General features: G+C 45.6%; 1 protein-coding gene and 2 non-coding genes across 3 annotated transcripts; all 3 read left to right on the forward strand.

The window, feature by feature from the left end:
• Positions 1–7,967: 7,967 nt before the first annotated feature.
• On the forward strand, positions 7,968–13,989 carry ATP5F1B (ATP synthase F1 subunit beta). Its single transcript, XM_016224568.2, has 10 exons — positions 7,968–8,116; positions 8,590–8,772; positions 9,011–9,185; positions 9,684–9,805; positions 10,046–10,230; positions 10,912–11,070; positions 11,192–11,314; positions 12,238–12,450; positions 12,711–12,912; positions 13,735–13,989. The coding sequence occupies exons 1-10, from the start codon at positions 7,990–7,992 to the stop codon at positions 13,830–13,832; spliced, it is 1,587 nt and encodes a 528-aa protein (XP_016080054.1). The 5' UTR covers positions 7,968–7,989; the 3' UTR covers positions 13,833–13,989.
• Positions 8,840–8,914, forward strand: LOC148093834 (small nucleolar RNA SNORD59). Its single transcript, XR_015714125.1, has one exon. It is a non-coding gene; the product is annotated as a small nucleolar RNA SNORD59 (small nucleolar RNA).
• LOC148093835 (small nucleolar RNA SNORD59) lies at positions 9,891–9,962 on the forward strand. Its single transcript, XR_015714126.1, has one exon. It is a non-coding gene; the product is annotated as a small nucleolar RNA SNORD59 (small nucleolar RNA).
• Positions 13,990–19,635: the final 5,646 nt, after the last annotated feature.

A 19,635-nucleotide genomic window follows, 5' to 3' on the forward strand; every position in this document is an offset into this window, starting at 1 on the left:
TAAATTATTTTATCTTTGTATATGCTTTTCAGGCCTGTGGACTTAAGTTAAACATTAACCATACATGATTAGTTGTTGGATGTCTATTCCTACCAAAAGAATGAACGATGTAGATCACTATTAAATCTCCACTCCTTAGGACAACACCTGATGTGAAGATTCAGTAAGCACATTTCAGGAATATCATAGCGTGAATAATGTGAGTTGGCCTGGAGGCAAGGAAACAATGCAGGAATTCAAATGGCAAAAGGTGAAGAGGTAGACTTAGGCACTGGCAGTGAGACCTGGAGAAGCAGATTCCAGAGATGTAGGTGGTCAAGTAGGATTTGATAACGTTTAGGATACAGTCTTGCTTTGTTCTTAATACTTAACAGTTTTCCAAAGTGAAAAATCATGTCGCTTGCTTATGAGCTATATTGACAGCCTGGATAATTTCATTGTTTATGTGAAGAACTATCTAGAACTCTAGCCTAAATTTCTTAGCCTTAAATCAGTGACCTTCACTGCTGTACTATATTTAGCAGCTCATTCCCTTGGCTGTATCATGATGATCCTAAGTTCAGGAGTGAGAGAACTGTAAATTTGCTCCCCTACAACTAACAACAACTTCAATGAGGAGTAGACCTGTGCCTCAACCATTGTTCTTTTCTCACAACTAATTAGCTTCTTAGCTCTAGTTGTCTCCCTATCTGTGGCCATCTGCCTTATCTTGAACCCAGTGGTTCTCAAAATCATGGGGCTCTGGTAAAGTGGATTCCTAGGTCTCAACCCTGAGAGAGGCTTTAGTAGGTGCATGTGGGCCCCAGGAATTTGCAATTTAACTGATACTTGAGGTCAGTGAAGTGTGGTCCCCAGACTAGCAGCATCAGTCCCACCTAGAAATTGGTTAGAAATACAAATTTGGGGCCCCCAAGCAGACCTCTACTCAAATGAGAAACTTGACAGGGTAGAGTCCAGTGAGCTGTCTTAAGCCTTCTTGGTGACTTAGGATTCCAAGTTTGACAACCATTTGATTTAGATCTAAAATGCAGATTCTGAATCAGTTCCTGCTGAGATCAGTGCTGTCCAATGTGAATTTTTTGTGATGAAGGAAACCTATCCATTGTCTGAGACAGTAGCTACCAGCCACATACAGCTATTGAGGATCTGAGATGTGGGTAGTACAACTGAGAAACTGAATTTTAATAACTCCACCTAGATAGTGATTACCAGATGCAGATAGTTCCTGGCCCACTCAGGGAAAACGAGTCCATTTATCAAATTCTTTTAAAAATATTTTTTTTAATTTAAGAATCTTTTAAAAGATTTTTTTATTGATTTTTAGGGAGTGAGAGAAACTTCAATGTGAGAGCTAAACATCTGCCTACCTGGGATCTAGCCGGCAACCTTTTGGTGTACTGGACAATGCCCACTGAGCCACACCAGTCAGGTTTTTATTGATTTTATAGAGAGAGAGGAACTGATTTGTTCCACTTATCCACGTACTCACCAGTTGATTTTTTTTTTTTTTTTACTGATTTCAGAGAGGAAGAAAGAATGATGAGGGTCCTTGTACCGCTGCCTCCTACATGCCCCTACTGGGTGTCAAGCCCACAACCTGGGCAAGTGCCCTGACCTGGAATCAAACCTTGACCTCTTGGTTCATAGGTTGAAGCTCAACAACTGAGCCATGCCAACTGGGCCTACTAGTTGATTATTGCATGTGCCCTGACTGGGGACCGAACCCTCAACCTTGGCATATCGGGATGATGCTCTAACCAACTGAGCTACATCGCCAGGGCCTCATTAATCAAATTCTTTGCTAATGATAGGGGAAAATCATTCCAAGCATGATACAGAAAAAATATAGAAGCTACAAAGAAAAGTTAAATCTGATATTAAAAATTACACAGGTCTCCATAGTCAAGTAGCTCAGTTGGTTAGAGCATTGACCCACTATGCCAAGGTTGTGAGTTTGATCCCTGATCAGGGCACATACAAGAGTCAACCAATGGATGCATAAATAAGTGGAACAGCAAACTGATGTTTCTCTCTCTAAAAATTAATTTTTAAAAAAATTACATAGGTCAACAGGTTAAAAGGTAAGAGACATACTAGAAGAAAATATTTACAACATATTTAGCAAAGCATTTGAAAATAGCTTGTAATCACTATGACGAGCCAATAGTGAAAAAATGGGCAAAAGGTAGGGACAGGAATTCACTGAAGAGGTAAGTGACCAATAAATGTGAAAGTATTCCATCTTAGTAGAAACGGGAAATGCAAATGTTATCAAAGTAATTTTATTCATTTTTTTAATCCTCACCCAAGGATATGCTTTTATTGATTTTTGAGAGAGGAAGGGGGAGAGAGACATCAATATGTTGTCTCCCATTCACACCCTGACCGGGGTCAAACCCACAGCCTTGGTTATGTGCCATGACAGAAACAAACCCACAACCTTTTAGTGTACGGGACAACACTCCAACTGAGCCACCTTACCAGGGCGTAAATTTATTCATTTCATATTAGCCACATCTTAAAAAAAGTTTTGGGAAGGATTCTGGGGACCTGGTAAATTAGCGAGATGGTTTTAGAAGGCCATTTGGCAGAATTTCATTTAAATGAACATAATTTTAAGCCAACATTTTATTTCTAAGAATCTACACTAAGTACTAGGTAGTGTACGTGATGTGTGCAGGCTCTCTTTTTCATTCAACATTACATGAAATAGCCATTTGAAACAATCCAAATGACCATAAATGGAGTAAATTAAGTTGTTACAGTCTTAGGGCATAATGTGTACTCACGATGAATAAAGTAAATGTAAAGGTACTGATATAAAAAGTTCTCCAGCCCGGGCAGGCGTGGCTCAGTCTAGGATCCAGGAGATCGCGGTTCAATTTCCGGTCAGGGCACATGCCTGGGTTTCGGGCTCGATCCCCAGTAGGGGGTGTGCAAGAGGCAGCCGATCAATGACGACTCTCATCATTGATGTTCCCCCCTCCCTCCCTCCCTCCCTCTCTCTGAAATCAATAAAGGTATATTTTTTAAATTATAAGAAAAAGTGAACCCATTAAAAAGAAGAAAAAGGAAAAAAGACTGTTAAGACCTATCTCAGCCCAAGCTAGTCAAGTTTATTTTTAGTTTAGACAGTATTACTTAAAAATTTAGCTGGTAATATGATTTCAGAAGACTACGGGGCAAACATTTACAGCAAAGAAGTTAGAAAAAGTTCACAAATGAGCATAATGGAGAAATGGCTCGCTATGTATATGCCCCTCAGTAACATTTTAGCTTTTAGCTTTGCAATGTGATGCAAAGATTTAATAACCCAAATGTCCCAAGAAAAAGTTTACTTGAATCTGCTAAGAGGACAAAGAAATGTGCGATACTTTTCAAAAAGTGATGAGTTTCCCAGGTTGGGCGTGGCTCAGCGGTTGAGCGTCGACCTAGGATCCAGGCGATCAGGGTTTGATTCCCGGTCAGGGCACATGCCTGGGTTGCGGGCTGCAGCCAATCAATGACTCTCATCATTGATGTTTCTATATCTCTCCATCTCCTTTCCTCTCTCTGAAACCAATAAAGATATATTTTAAAAAAAAAGTGATGAGTTTCAGCCCTGGCCAGTGTGGTTCAGTTGGTTGGGCATCGCCCCATGTACCAGAAGGTTGCTGGTTTGGTTCCTGATCAAGGCATGTGCCTGGGTTGCAGTAGGGTGCGTGCAGGAGGCCACCTATCTCACATCAGTGTTTCTCTTTCTGCCTCCCCCTTCTCTCAAAAAATATTGTTTTAAAAAGTGATGAGTGTTCTGGCCGGTGTGGCTTAGTGGTTAGAGCATTGGCTCCTGCACCAAAGGGTCGCAGGCTTAATTCCCAGTCAAGGTCACGCACCTGGGTTGCAGGTTCAATCTGGCTCAGTCTAGGCCTGTGCAGGAGGCAACAAGTCAATGTGTCTCACATCAATGTTTATCACCTCGCCATTCCCTTCCACTCGCTACAAATCAGTGGAAAAAATGTCCTCAGGTAAGGATTAACATAAAAATTTAAAAAGTGATGAGTTTCAGTTACCTGGAAATTTATGTGAAAATCTTTGACACCTGGATTAAGTGAAGTGTCAGTTTAACTGTGTTCAATAGTTAAAATTTTGGCCAAGCTCAGTTGGTGTAGCTCAGTGGTTGAGCATAAACCTATGATCCAAATCTTGGTTCAATTCCCAGTGAGGGCACTGCCCAGGTTGTGGGCTCAGTCCCCAGCAGGGGTCGTGCAGGAGGCAGCTGATCCATAACTCACATTGATGTTTCTCTCCCTCTCCCTCTCTCTGAAATCAATAAAAATATATTTAAAATTTTTTAGCCAAGACCAAAGGATATACATATATATATATTTTTTCTAATACTCACTTGAAGATATTTTTTCCATTGCTTTTCAGAGAGAGTGGAAGAGGGGGAGAGAGAAACATCGATGTGAGAGAGACACATCGATTAGTTGCCTCCAGCACATGTCCCAACCGGGGCCTGGAGCGAGCCTGCAACCAAGATCAGAACTGAACCCGGGACCCTTCAGTCTGTGGGCCGACGCTCTAACCACTGAGCAAACCCAGCCAGGGCTAGACCAAATAGTCTAAGTCAATAGTAAGTAAAAATTGCCTGGCCGGGCGTGGCTTAGTGGTTGAGCGTCGACCTAGGATTCAGGAGATCGGGGTTCGATTCCCGGTCAGGGCACATGCCTGGGTTGTGGCCTCGATCCCCAGTCGGGGACGTGCAAGAAGCAGCCAATCAATGACTCTCTCATCGATGTTTCTATCTCTCCCTTTCCTTTCTTCTCTCTGAAATCAATAAAAATATATCTAAAAATAAATAGTAAAAATTATTACTAAGTTATTAGTAAGTAAAAAATATTACTAAGTGAATAGTAAGTAAAAGTACTAGCTAACAAATAGTGCTGTGTGCCAGGCATTGTTCTAAATGTTTCTTTCATGTATTAATCTACTTAATTCTTGAAACAACCCTCTGAGATTATTCCCTTTTATTTTATTTTATTTTATTTTTTAAATATCTTTATTGACTTCAGAGAGAGGAAAGGAGAGGCAGAGAGACAGGTAGAAACATCAATGATGAGAGAGTCATTGAGCCCACAACCCGGGCATGTGCCCTGACCGGGAATCGAACCCTGATCGCCTGGATCCTAGGCTGACACTCAACCGCTGAGCTACGCCCGGCCAGGCATGAGATTATTCCCTTTTTTAAAAAAAAGTCTATTGATTTCAGAGAGAGGAAGGGAGAGGGAAAGAGAGAGAACATCAATAATGAGAGAGTCATTGTTCAGCTGCCTTCTGCACACCCCCTACTGGGGGTCGAGCCCATAACCTGGGCACATTCCCTGACCGGGAAGGGAACCATGATCTCCTGAATCCTAGGTCAGTGCTCAACTACTGAGCCACGCCAGCCGGGCTTCCCATTTTATTAACTCTTTTATAGATGAAGAAAGTGATTACAGAGATTTCATTTTATTGAGAGTACATTTATTAAAGCCGGGGACTGTGAAACAAGGAAGGGCTTAGGATAAAAGCAGCAATGGGAGAGAGCCTAAGTGGGGCTGCTCTGGCTCTCTAAAAACGTTATAGGAAAGAAGTGAGCCTAGGTGGGGCTGCTTTGGCTCACTGGAAAGTCAGAGAAAAGGGGGCCTGGGAGACAGGTTCAGGGGATTAGCCTGGGATGAGCTGCTGCTGCCCATTGCTCCCCTGATTGCAAGTGTCCTGGGGACCCTTAGAGTTTAGGAGGTTCACCTGTACACAGATTTTCAATAACTTCCCAAATGACATGTTTCCAGTGGCAATACTCTTTAAAGAGTATCCTATCTACAGACATTTTATCTCTACTGGTTGAGGGAAGCAAGTGAAATATATAGGTCCCTATTAACTGGCATGCTGCCAGTGTAATGTTAAGAGTACAGATTAAAAATAAAATTTCAAAAAGTTGTATATTTGGTGTTAACTGATGCAGCCCATTGAAATTACCTTTGATCTGCTTCACCATGGAATAAATTCCTGGGTACTAAACTCAATAGGTCCTTTTCAGCCCTTACTTTATATGATGATTATGTGATTGATACTATTGACCACATTTCTCCATGATTTTTAAAAAGATGTATCTATTGATTTCAGAGAGAGGGGGCGATAGAAACATCAATGATGATAGAGTCATCATTGATTGGCTGCCTCCTGCACGCCCCCAACTAGCGATCGAGCCCACAACCTGGGCATGTGCCCTGACCAGGAATTGAACCATGATCTCTTGGATTCTAGGTCAATGCTCAACCGCTGAGCCATACCCAGCTAGGCTCTCCTTAATATTCTTAACTTGATTCTTAACACCAAGGTCCTTGGTCCTCTTACTCTTTGCAGGTTCATTTTTCTCTGCTTGCTCCATACATGTTGCTGTTTTCCTTGGGTTCTATCCCTCTTACTAGGCAAGATTACCATAAGCACTTCAAATTTAACATTATATTCCTGTTTCCTTCAATAGCTAGCTCTACACTGCCAAACAGAAAACTTTTTCACTATATGCAGAAAAATAACTAATGTGGCTGGTGGGGGAAAGTTTGGGGAAGATAATTCCATGCTGAACTACTCCATATGGCCATGTTTGTTCTTACAGATTAAGAGTCTTCCCCCATCCTGCCCCCAAATGGCTCTGAATAAAATCAATATTACAGGAAAGGATGCCCTGTTTATCTACGATTTTTTTTTTTTTATCCTTACCTGAGGATACTTTTTCCATTGCTTTTCAAAGAGAGTGGAAGGGAAAAACAAACATCAATATACATCAATCGTTTGCCTCCTGTACAGGCCCCGAACAGGGCCAGGAATCCACTCTGCAGTGCCCTTGGTCAGAATTGAACTGGGACCCTTCAGTTCCCAGTCCCAAGCTCTTCTCACTAAGCCAAACCAGCTGGGGCTATTCTATGATTTAACATATGAGAGGAACACTTCCACACACCTACCTCTGCCTAGCCTCCACTGCCATCCAAAGCTGAGACCTGGCTCCTGCTTCTCTTTTTATATTCATCTGTTTGCTACCCTCTTTTTTCCCCTTCCTCACCTCCAATCTTCCTCAGCTGTATTTCCACAAAAGGAACATGCAGTTTCACGCAAACGTGTGCTTGTAATAGTCCTCCTTCCTATTTACCCAAGGAATTTCTCCTTCTATTTCACAACAGACCTATCAGCCTCCCCGACTCTGAGGCAATTCCTTGACATCTCTAGGTGACCCAAATTTATCCCCTCCTTCTTCGTGTGCCTACTTAATCAGGGACCATCACACTTCACAGCGTTGTTTGCTCTTTCTTGAAAGGAAGCTCCTATGTCTTACTTATGTCTCTTTAATGCCTAGCACACATCTGTTAAATGACTCGTTACATTAATTTATTTCATTGTACAGCTTTAAGTGATAGAGATTCTGTCCGAATTCCTGACCTGCTGAGCTGTCTGTAAGCTTCCAGTCTCATCACTGCAAAAGAAAAATAGTTTTGACTCTTAAAGAAGGCTCCTGACTTCGCCAAGGTCACCATTAGTGGTGCTTAACGAAGACACCACTTCCTGAACCCCGCCCCTGAGGCTGTCACCCAGTTCAAGGTCCTATCTAAGGAGAGAGCCCAAGGACAGCCAGACAGCCCTCGTGCTTCCCAACAGGAACTCCGCCCCTTCCCTAAACGTAGTTCCGCCAAGGACTGTCTGCAACTGACGTCCCTCTTGTCCAATTAACTTTTGAGGCTCTGAGGGTTGCACCTAGCCTGACAATGTCCAGTAAAAAAAAGAGTTCAGATTAGCACCAATTTTGACCAATGGTTGAGAAGATGAGAGATTATTAACCTATAAGAGCAGTGCTGAGAATGATAAGCAGCAAACTCATCCAATGGAAGTGCCTACTGAAGAATAGGCCTCGCCCCAAATGCCCTGGTGTTGGCGGCCGCTGCTGCTGCCGCGTTCAGTCTCCACCAGGACTCCGCCATGTTGGGTCTTGTGGGCCGTGTGGCCGCAGTCTCGGCCTCCGGGGCCTTGCGGGGACTCAACCCTTCGGCGTCGTTACCCCAAGCTCAGCTCTTACTGCGGGCCGCCCCGGCAGTGCTCCAGCCTGGTAAGTGCATTTTTCTAGGAACTGGGTTTGTTTCTGCCGCCCCATGACCTTGAGCCGGGGGCGATTGTCACTCGGGCCTAAGGTATTAGGTACTAGAAGGACGCCACGGCCAGCTCCCTGCCCTCTAACGGATGGAGAACAAGAACGGTTCGCCCATGGGAGCTTTCTTCGATCTAATTCCTTCTCATTTTGGAAAGAGGAGGCGCAGCGTGACGGGAAAATGCCGGCAGGTGCAGTGACCTTCCTGTGGAATGGGGGCACCGAGCTCTCGAATAATGGGGTTTTGTGTATTAGGGTGGAAGCTTGTGCAGGCCCTTTCTGGGCTCCTGCACGGCCCTCCTTCTGGACACGCCTTCCCTGCAAGCGGAAGGAGGTCGGGCCTGGGCTGAATTCACCAGTCCTTGTGGGTTAAGTCTCGCTTTCAGTGACCTTCTAACTGCCATGACCCCAGCTCCTTCTTCTTTGTTTGTTAGCCAGAGACTATGCCGCCCAAACATCTCCTTCGCCAAAGGCAGGCGTCGCCACTGGGCGCATCGTGGCCGTCATCGGTGCAGTGGTGGACGTCCAGTTTGATGAGGGACTACCACCCATCCTAAATGCCCTGGAAGTGCAAGGCCGGGAGACAAGGCTGGTTTTGGAGGTGGCCCAGCATTTGGGTAAGTAGAATTTGTCAGGAATAGTAGGGTTTGTTTAGTCCAGATATTGCCCAAACCAGGCTGTCTTCCTTCTGTGATGATTTTATCAAAATGACTTTCGTTCTTCTGAGTTTGCTGAAGCCATATTTAGGTACTGAGAAGGAGTCTTGGTTGACTTAGGTCTTTCTATGCTATATTAAATATCATAAAGCCAACTTGGTTTTATGTGTCACCCTGCAGCACTGCCTTTATCTGACAGGTGAGAGCACAGTAAGGACCATTGCCATGGATGGTACAGAAGGCTTGGTTAGAGGCCAGAAAGTCCTGGATTCTGGTGCACCAATCAAAATTCCTGTTGGTCCTGAGACCTTGGGCAGAATTATGAACGTCATTGGAGAACCTATTGATGAGAGAGGCCCCATCAAAACCAAACAGTAAGTATCCCTCTTGTTGCATCTACATGCAAAGGAACTGCTTTTTCTTGCAGTGTTATACATTAGATGCCACCTTTTAGTATGGCAGAATTTTCCTGTAGGGAATACTTAAAATGCTGATATTATTAAAGCCATACAATGCAGTTTCTTCTGAAGAAAATTAAGGATGCAGAAATTCGCATTGTAAAAAACCTGCTACTTAGGACCCAAATTGATTATTTAAGTGAGTTTTAATGCCAATGACGTATGTTGTGGGGTTTCCAGAACTTGCATGATTTGTATTTCCTATTGGTATGTGAAGAAGTGCTGTTAGGTTAGGACACAGTAAAGGAAAATCTTTATGACAAAGTTGTCAGGAAAAGGGATGACCGCTTCCTGAGATAATGAAATCCTTTTGGTAAGAGGACATGAGACTATGAGTAAAGGGTTAGATTTGAGAATTACGGGGAATCTTTCAACAGGATGAATAGACAATGGTTTTCTCTTCTGCCTTTGCAGATTTGCTCCTATTCATGCTGAAGCTCCTGAGTTCATTGAGATGAGTGTTGAGCAGGAAATTTTGGTTACTGGTATCAAGGTTGTGGATCTCCTGGCTCCCTATGCCAAGGGTGGCAAAATTGGTATGTTAGTGGTGGGTACATATTTTCCAAACCTAATGTGGGAAGAAAAGATCCTACCATGTTATGAGTGGGTACTGAGCTCTATCCATCACTGATGAATAGCTTCTGACTTTCGTTCTTCTGAGTTTGCTGAAGCCAGATGCCATTCCTGAGAAGGAAAGAGATGAACTTTTTAAAAAATAAATTTGATTCTTTAGGAACACAGAACTCTTAACTATTCTTTTTCTAAACCTCTCCCAGGGCTCTTTGGTGGTGCAGGAGTTGGCAAGACTGTACTGATCATGGAGTTAATCAACAACGTTGCCAAAGCCCATGGTGGTTATTCTGTGTTTGCTGGTGTTGGTGAGAGGACCCGTGAGGGCAATGACTTATACCATGAAATGATTGAGTCTGGTGTTATCAACTTAAAAGATGCTACCTCCAAGGTGAGCACTGAACTGATTGATGTCCACATAGTAGGTACGCTAGAAAATTACTGTAGTCGACTGCATTGCTAGCTGAAGCCATGGTTTTTGTTTTCAATTTAGTGTCCCAGAATTCCCTACAATGGAAATTCCTGTCCGTGTTTTCCCCCCAATTTATAATACACTAATGCACATTTTTTTTTCTCTTTGATACTAGATTACATTTCCAGACTTTTTATGGTAGATAGACCCATCATTTGGAAGCTAATTTGGGGGGGGAGTTGGAGGTGGTTCATAAGTCTTCATATAACCCTATTTTGTGCTTTTCACTTACAGCTTATTTCCTTTCTACTATCTCAGTAATTTATAGACTTTTACCTCAGTAATACAAGAAGTTATCTTTTGTGTTTTGAACTGCAACTCTGAAAGGGAAATGAAATTTGTGAATAAAACATTAACACCTGCCTTCTGAGAAGGAAGTGTTTTTTGTGTAGTTTAGCTGATTTGGGGACCTTGGATATATGGCTTCCATACTCCTTTGTCAGGTTTTCTTTTTGCCACGGGAGAGCCATAACACAATCCCCCACTACCTCAAATTATACAGTCAAGTTACCCACATTTGGAAAAGTCTGCCTTTAGAGCCTGAGTACATTACCCCTGAGCTCCACATTCAGGTTTTCTGATTGTGTATGATTACTGCAGGTAGCACTGGTGTACGGTCAAATGAATGAACCACCTGGTGCTCGTGCCCGGGTAGCTCTGACTGGACTGACTGTGGCTGAATACTTCAGAGACCAAGAAGGTCAAGATGTACTGCTGTTTATCGATAACATCTTTCGCTTCACCCAGGCTGGCTCAGAGGTAAGAGAGAAAGCTTGAGATGACCTGTTTCATTTGACCTTTCTATGGAATGATGCAGATGAGTCTAAAGATATAGATACCCAAGACCTTTTTCTTAGTCTTTTTTTTCTTTTTCTTTAAGGTGTCTGCTTTATTGGGCAGAATCCCTTCTGCTGTAGGCTACCAACCTACTCTGGCCACTGATATGGGTACCATGCAGGAAAGGATCACCACTACCAAGAAGGGATCTATCACTTCTGTACAGGTAAGAATAATTAAATAAATGAAAGTCTAATTTGTATAAAGGCATGTACAGAGAGGTATAAAACCTAGTTACTTATATCTCAAGAGGCTTTAACTGGATTCATGTGCTCCCTGAAATAATGGGTAAAATTTTGTGTGTTTATGTTAAAAATGCTAAAAGGTTAAGAAACATTTATCTAAAGTAATTGAAGATATACATGTAAATGTAGATTACATAGTAGTGGTTTTCAGCCTGAGGGGAAGTCTGGAACTGCATGGAAATTGAATGGTAAATGAGTATTCCATTAATGTACTACAAATTTTTAAATGTTTATAGATGGTATGTGTAGTAAAATTATCTAAAAATGTGTCTTAAATTGTGTAGTAACTTTCATGATTCTTTTTTTTTTTTTTTTTTTTGGTTAATCTTCACCTGAGGATATTTTTCCCATTGATTTTCAGAGAGTAGAAGGGAGAGAGGGAGAGAGACATCCATTGGTTGCCTCCAGCACATGCCCCAATAAGGGCCAGGGATCGAACTTGCAACCCAGGTACGTGCCCTTGACCAGGAATCGAACCCAAGATCCTTCTGTCTGTGGGCAGATGCTCTAACTGCTGAGCCACACCAGCCAGGGCATGATTCCTTTTTCTTGTGAACTATTGTAGTGGGTGCAGGTTTTTTGGTTTTACCTCAAAAAGTTAAAATGTAGGATGAAAAACAAAAGGAATGACAATGAAAAATTCATCACAGCTTAGAGGGACCAGATAATCTGTAAATTCAGCAGCTAGTAGGGGTGGTAGGAAGGCTCTTTTGAGGTGAACTCTTGAATGCTACGAAGACAGAGTAAGAATGAGGAGAGGTTAGAAAAGGGGGTGGGGTGACTTGAGTAGAATTACTTGGCTTTGGCTTTCTGATGTTCTTCATGGCTTCTTGACTCACCTTAGGCTATCTATGTGCCTGCTGATGACTTGACTGACCCTGCCCCTGCCACTACCTTTGCCCATTTGGATGCTACCACTGTGTTGTCCCGTGCTATTGCTGAACTGGGCATCTATCCTGCTGTGGATCCTCTAGACTCCACCTCTCGTATCATGGATCCCAACATTGTTGGCAATGAGCATTATGATGTTGCCCGTGGGGTGCAAAAGATCCTACAGGTGAGTATTATTGCAGGTGGGATTAGTGTCTATAAAATCAGGAGTAGAAAGACCAAGACACTGATCTTAGTTGAGAGCCCTCATGACCACCCCAAGTATGTAACTTTTCCTCTAACTTGTTTACTTATAAAGCGAGATAAGGTGCTAAAATCCTTTGTACAAAGCTCAGTGTGAATATAAGGTGATATTAACCCTTAGATTTTTTGGTCCAAATTAAAGGAATGTGAATATTTACTCCAGGCTCTCTTGTTTTCTCACAGGACTATAAATCCCTCCAGGACATCATTGCCATCCTGGGTATGGATGAACTTTCTGAGGAGGACAAGTTGACTGTGTCCCGTGCACGGAAAATACAGCGTTTCTTGTCTCAGCCATTCCAGGTTGCTGAGGTCTTCACAGGTCATATGGGGAAGCTGGTACCCCTGAAGGAGACCATCAAAGGATTCCAGCAGATTTTGGCAGGTGAGATTTCAAGTATAAAGCTGAACATAAATGGCAGAGAAACTGAAATCTCTTGAATGCTTGCTGTGTTAATGTTCCCATTCCATCAGCCATTGAACAATGTATAAACATATTGCACCTAGTTACATAATTAAAAAAAAATAAGAAACAAGCTATTTCCCATTTTTCTTCTTTGGAAATACTCTTATTTACTTATGAGACACATACCTGTGTTACTTTTCTTGTCAGCCAACATTTAGTGCATTTAGTCTTTGGTACTCTTCTTAGTGAATTACAAGATCTTATGAGGAAGGCATTATCATCTTGTTTTACAAATTGGGAGACTTATAGCACAAAGTTTAAAATAACCACTCCCAATATCACACAGCGAAAGTGGAGAGCAAGAATTTGAACCCAGGTTACGTGGCTCCAGACCATTTTTTCTTGTTATTATTTTTATGTTTTTCAGAGAGGAAGGGAGAGGGAGAGAGAGAAACATCAATGATAAGAGTCACTGATTCGATGCCTCCTGCACGCCCCCTACTGGGGATTACCTGGCAACCAGGGCATGTTCCCTGACCAGGAATTGAACAGGGATCTCCTGTATTATACATAGGTCGATGCTCAAACACTGAGCCACGGCAGCCGGGCCCATTTGTTCTTAATCCATGCTGTATCATGTCTTGTAAATTGGATTTGTGAGGGAAGTTTTTTAAGATTTCTTAGATGACATGAATATATCACATTCTGACTGGTGTCTTCTAGTGGTGAGATATGTATACACTGCAGAAAGTTGATATCCCTCTACTCAATACTTGGGGTATTTTGTTGTTTTCCATACAGGTGAATATGACCATCTCCCAGAACAGGCCTTTTATATGGTGGGACCCATTGAAGAAGCTGTGGCAAAAGCTGATAAGCTGGCTGAAGAGCATTCGTGAGAGGATCCCAGCACTCTTCCTCCAAGCTGTCCCTCTCCTTTTCCTTAATCCCAAAATTTCAGTTTTCTCTGTAAGCCACATGAGAGCCTTGATTGAAGACATTGTGTTCTGTCTGAAGAGTATTTAAGGTTTCCAATAAAATGTACATCCCTCCGAATCTGTTTTTCTTCATCCTAACAACACAGCCAACATTGAAGTTTTTAATAGTAATTTTAGAGTGGTCACAAGAAGCAGCACAAAGTAGGCCATATGTTTGAAATGGAGCATCCAAAAAAAGGCCATTGTCTTGTGTTGATGGACAACTGTGGGTCTTGTTAGAAGTGCACATTGGGAAAAGGGGGGTTTAGAAATAACTGCTGTTCTAAAAAAAGGCAAGAGCTAATCAGTAGGTGAATTTAATATTTAGGAAATGGTGATGCATGTTCTCAACAACTGATACTGATGTGTGCAAAAATTGAGTTAAAAGGGCTTCTTCCTCTGCTTTACCTAGGCCTTCATATTTTTTCAGAAAGTATTCTGCTTCCTGATTTATATTTTGGGCAAGCTTTGACTTGTGATTGCTTGAGGCAATGCAGGGTATAAAATGCCATGAGGCCTATCCTTAGCTCTGCTAAGATCCCTTACCAAAGTTGAGAATGTGTTGCTGAAGAGCAACTTTCAGGGTTGCTAGGCTTGGGCTTCTGAACTATAATAATGGGATAATTTTCCCTTCATTTGAGCCCACTAAAAGGTGCAGGGTTAAAAGGAGTACTCAAACTACACCCATTTCAGTTTGAAACAGGTGCCTACTATAGTGCAAGGTTGGCTCTGGTGCCCCTTAAGTTTTTTGGATCCAGACCCATCTACTTCCCTCTGGTGGCAGGACTGGAGACTGCAAGAACTGATCTCACCATTTTGAAATCCTTGAAGGCCATTTGCTAGGATGTGGTTCTTAGCTAATGACTTTATAAACCAGCTAGGGCTTTAGTCCTGAGGAGGAGTCCACATCTATAAGCTCCTCCCCTGAGGCTTTCTAGTTGGGCAGAAGCAGGGCGGGGACAAACATCCCAATTCTGAGGCCCCTGGGGGCTGAAGGTTGGGGAGGGGCCTTGGGAGAGGCACCAGGGGTGGGGTAGGGTCCTCTTGAGTTTATTCCCATCTGCCTTATGACGTTCTGGTCACAACTCTTCTGTGTCATGTTATGGACGGAAGGTGGAGCCCCTGAGCCGCCTGTGCCCAGTAGTTTGCTTCCAGAAAAACCTGGATTTACGGAAATGCTGAGTTATGGAGGTGGGGGCACTAGGTCTTTACTCTAGAGTGGGTAAGAAGCTGGTTCAGAAGGCCCTAGGCTATGGGTCTGTCCTTTCTGCTTTGCTTTCCCATTTTACCCAGATGCAGACCTGGGAACTGTGATCCTAAAGGTCATTTGTATTCCTCCACCTCCGTCCTCAGACGTTCATGCTTCAGCATTCGAGAACCTTCTCCCTCTTACTAGCTGCAACTATTTACTTCCTTCCCCCTTTACCACTCTCGTTCTACCACGCCGCTGGAGTGTCAACACAGATCTAACCTCCCTCCATATTTCTCCTAGTTCTGCCCTGTCCTTGCCTCCTCCTCCCTCTCCACCCAGAGAAAGCCCCGCCCTTCCCTCCTCCCTCTCCTCCCCAGTCTGTCACACAGGGACATCACCCTACAGCAGTTCAGGCTGTGGTTTGCAGGAAGCATACGTTGGCTTTTTGATTCGTGCTAGTTCCCAGCTCAGTTTAGGAGGATCTAACGCCAGCCTTCAGGTGAAGGGGGAACCAAGGACAGCGAGGAGCTGGGTGGTCCCAGCCCTGAAGTCCTACCAGCCTGACATGGGTAAGTTTGAGGACCAGCCCCCGGGAAGGCCTGAGGGATGCCTGCCTCCCTCCCTGGCTGACTCAGCAGGGGTGGGGCCTAACCTTTGCTCTTTTGGGGGGGATGGAGGAGAAAAGGGACTGTAGGGGCACAGAGCTCAGCAGGTGAGGCTACCGACCAAAGGATCATGAGCCTTGGCAAGCTCCAGGTCCAAGGAAGAGCCTGAGGCTCTGTACCTAAAACTGAGGCTCTCCTCCACCTTAACCCCCCCCCATCCCAACTCCTCAGCCCCTTGCTTCTTCCCATTTAAGCTCTTAGATTCAAGCAATATTTTACAGTACTCACTGCTGGCCTCCAGCCCAAAAGTAAAGCCCACTTTTGGTAGCGTTGGAGGGTTTTTAAGATGTCTTTCCACCTCCTATTTTCTCCCAGGCCTTTTAAGTCCCCGTTTTCTCTCCTCCCCCACCCTGACCCATCACCAGGTGGGGGCTGCACTGAGCAGCTGTTTCCTGTTGCCCCAGAGGTTGCTGCAAGGGTGGTGGTTGGGGGAAAACTGAACCTGAATAAAGCTGATTCTCGCGGTCCCACATTAGCCTCATTAGGGCTGCTATTGGCGGCTCCCCAGGCTCCAGTCACTGAGAACAGAGTAAAAGACAAGATTGTGGTTGAAAGGCCTAGGAGGTCTTTGCCCTCGTGGCTTCCTGATTCTACAGGCTTTTAAACCTGGGCAGTGCCGAGGGAAGAAGACTGTGTCAGGTCTTCTAACAGCCGCAGGGATGGGGCCCTGGGGAGCCGAAACACAGGGAACCTGTTCACCGAGTAGGGCCTCTGTGCGTTACCCCATTAGGATTGGCCTTGAGTACCCTCTCTGGCATCTCCCATCCCTCCTTGGAGTCGTGACTCTCACTGCCTTCCCTGCCCTGCTTTGTGAAAAGATCTTTGCGGGTGTCCCAGGATCGCTGGCGGAGCCCTCCCAAGTCCTCTTGTTAGAACCCAACGCCATTCCCCACGTCACCGCAGAAGTTTCTGTCTCTTCTTCCTGGGATCTGTTCTCTTCCTCCCTCTGGGATCCTTCCTGGTTCTGGCCCCTAGGAGACGCCACCCGCTTCCCCCTCCCCCAGCGGGTTCTACGCGACAGCCCTACTCAAGGGCTCGTCCTTACCCCAGTAGCTCCTGCCCCTTTAAGTGCTATCCTCCGCCCGCCCCCCGCCTCCGCAGCCACCGCCTGCCCAGGGCTGGGGGAGGAGGCGCCGCCGCCGCCCGGCTCGGCCACCTGCGCCGCCGCCGCTGCAGCCGCCCGGCCCTGCTCCAGGTGAGGCCCGGCACCCACGTCCGGTCCCGGAGTTCCTGGGCGGGCCGCCCCTGCGGTCCCTTGCCCCGGGATCCCCAATGTCCGGGACTCAGGATCTGACCACCCCCCTGCGGGAGCTGCCCTTCCTCTCTCCCCCGCACTATCTACGTGCCCATTTCTCCCCTGTCCTCTGCGACCGGAATCCCGAGGCTTCTCACGCCTCTCGACAAACCTCTCCTGGGTATCCCTGCCATTCTGGACCCAGGATCTCCCCCTCCCCCGCGCCTTCCTCGCCAGAAAAATCTCCCGCGGTCTGGGTTTCGCCTCCTCTTCTCTGGAACCAGCGCTTTCCCACGCCATCCTAACCTCCAGTGGGAGGGGAAGAACCGCCACCCCAACTCCTCGCCTCCGTAGTAAGGGGGGTGAGGGGATTTAGCGTAGACTACAGCCACTGTATGGCCCTGCTCCGCTTGGTCCTTCAAGTTTAACTAAGTCACATCTGAAGCTTTTCTGTTGTTGTCACCCAACCCCACCACTCCCAGAGTTTGGGGGTCCGACCTCAGCACCTGCCAACCAGCCCAGGTCGGAAAGGCCCTCTTCTTGGGCCAGTCCAGTCTAGGAACTCTCCTATCCCAGAGTCAGGGAATTGACGGGGGTGGGGGCCGAATCTTGTGATTCTGGGCTTAAGGGGCTATTGGGGGATAGTGGATGAGGGTGGGGCTGGGACGAAATTTCTAAGGGTATGGGGTGGTGGAAAAGGGGAGGGAAGCCCAGCCTTCTCTATTCAGATGCAAAGGGAGTCCCCACCCCGAAGGAAATTAAGGCTTTCTTCATCTTCTCCTGAGACAATCCAGGAGAAGCTCCTTGCTGTGTTTGAAACAGGATTGTGCATGAATCTGAAGGGGTGCATACCAACTTGGAGAGAAGAGAAGAGAAGGGGTTATGGTCCTTTTGCTGTGTTATAGGAGAATCTAGCCTCCCCAAAATATAGAGGGGGAGGAGACTGTTTTGCATTAACGTGGAGAGGGACAAGTTAAAATGGTTACAGGGTTGAGGGCCATCTCCCTATTAGACCCTATCAACATTATGAACCATTCAGCCAGTGAGGGCAAGGATCTTTAATAATTACCCAACATCCTCTGGAGAATTCTGCCTACCTCCAAGTCTAGCTGCTCCCCCAGCTCTGCCCCTTTTCTTCTTGTGCTCTCACCACCACCACCTTCCTGAAATGAGAGGACAAAGTGGATTTGCTTCAGACTCTTCTGAGCCTTGTTCCATGGTCTAGGAGGAAGCTGGGGGGAGGAGAGGGTGGTCAGCAGTCATGTTTGGGATTAGATTCCAGGCGTATCTGGAGGGGGAGAGGGAGGAAGGTTGAGGGATGCAAAGGAATCCCCTTCTCACTCCTCTCTTCTTCCTCCCAACCCCAGCCATCTTGGCTCCAGAATGGAGCCAGACACTGTGGCAACTGACCCCAGAATCAGGGTGGTGCAGCAGGAACATAGGGTGAGAAAGAGGGAGCAGGTGCTAATTTCTCCCCATTTTTTAAAATTACCCACCACTGGCCTGGTTTGAGAGAGATTCGGAGTATTCCCTAGGTACCCTTCTCACAAGTTGCTGGAAAAAAAAAAAAATCATTTACCTCTTCCCCTTTCTAGTAGCTTCCTAGAGGGAAATGAGGTGGGTGATTGGCCACATCTGATAGGATTGAGGAATGTTTGGGGACATACGGGGTCAGTCTGCCCTCTGTCTCTGGCTGTGGGGAGAAGCACAGCTGCTGCCTGGGGTGGCTTCTGGCAAGAAGTAAACACCCAGCTATTGGGCATATTGACATCTCACCCTCATCCTTTCTCAAAGAGCAATGAAGATCTCTGATTAGATGGGATGAGGAGGGGTCTTATTCAGGAAGGAAGGTGATTGTAATCTTTCTGTACCAGGTGGTAAGAATGGATTTTGCCCCACTTTCTATTCTAATCCCAGGTGGCCCTCTCCTATCCAACACCCCTCTTCCCAACCTCTCCTGGCTGGGATAGTGCAGGGGTTGCCCTGGAGACTAGGCCCGGAGCTCGGAAGGGGTGGGAGCAGTCAAGTGGGGCACAGGAGTAACCGGCTCTTCCGGTGCGGAGCCGAGCCAGCCGGTGGGTGTGTGTGGGTGTGTGGTGGTGGGGGGGAGAGGCGTGGCTACACCCGTCTGACTGGCACAGGCTCCTCCTCTGCCTCCTGTCTCCGGCAGGCCTGCCCTGCGATTGGGGGCGGGAGATAGGCAGATTCTCCCTCATCCGCCCTGGATAAGGGAAGAAGAAAAAAAAGGACACCGGTCTCTCCCCTGGCCCTTTAAGAAGCGAATTCCATGTCCTGAACTCTCTTCTTCACCTGTCTTTACTTTTTTATTTTTGGGAAGGAAGGTGGCATTCCTTAGCAGAAGTTTGCTGGATTCCCCGCTTTCTTCACAAGGAAGGACCTCTCTCCCCTGATTGTGGCCCCTACTTACTCAGGAACTTGAGGTCAGCAGACTGTTGCAGGGTCTTTATTTTTTCTCCAAGGTGACCTATAATTCTGTTATTTAGTCAGGAAGGAGAGAAGGGTTTCAATTCTACCTGTCTACCTCTTCCCCCTGGTAATCTGCTTTTCTCAGGACAGAAACCTTCCTAGTCCTCTCATCCTCCTCTTTCCAGTCCACGCACATTGAGGCTTTGC

This window comes from Miniopterus natalensis, chromosome 2, assembly GCF_054644295.1.
Source record: "Miniopterus natalensis isolate mMinNat1 chromosome 2, mMinNat1.hap1, whole genome shotgun sequence".
Classification (NCBI taxonomy): domain Eukaryota; kingdom Metazoa; phylum Chordata; class Mammalia; order Chiroptera; family Miniopteridae; genus Miniopterus; species Miniopterus natalensis.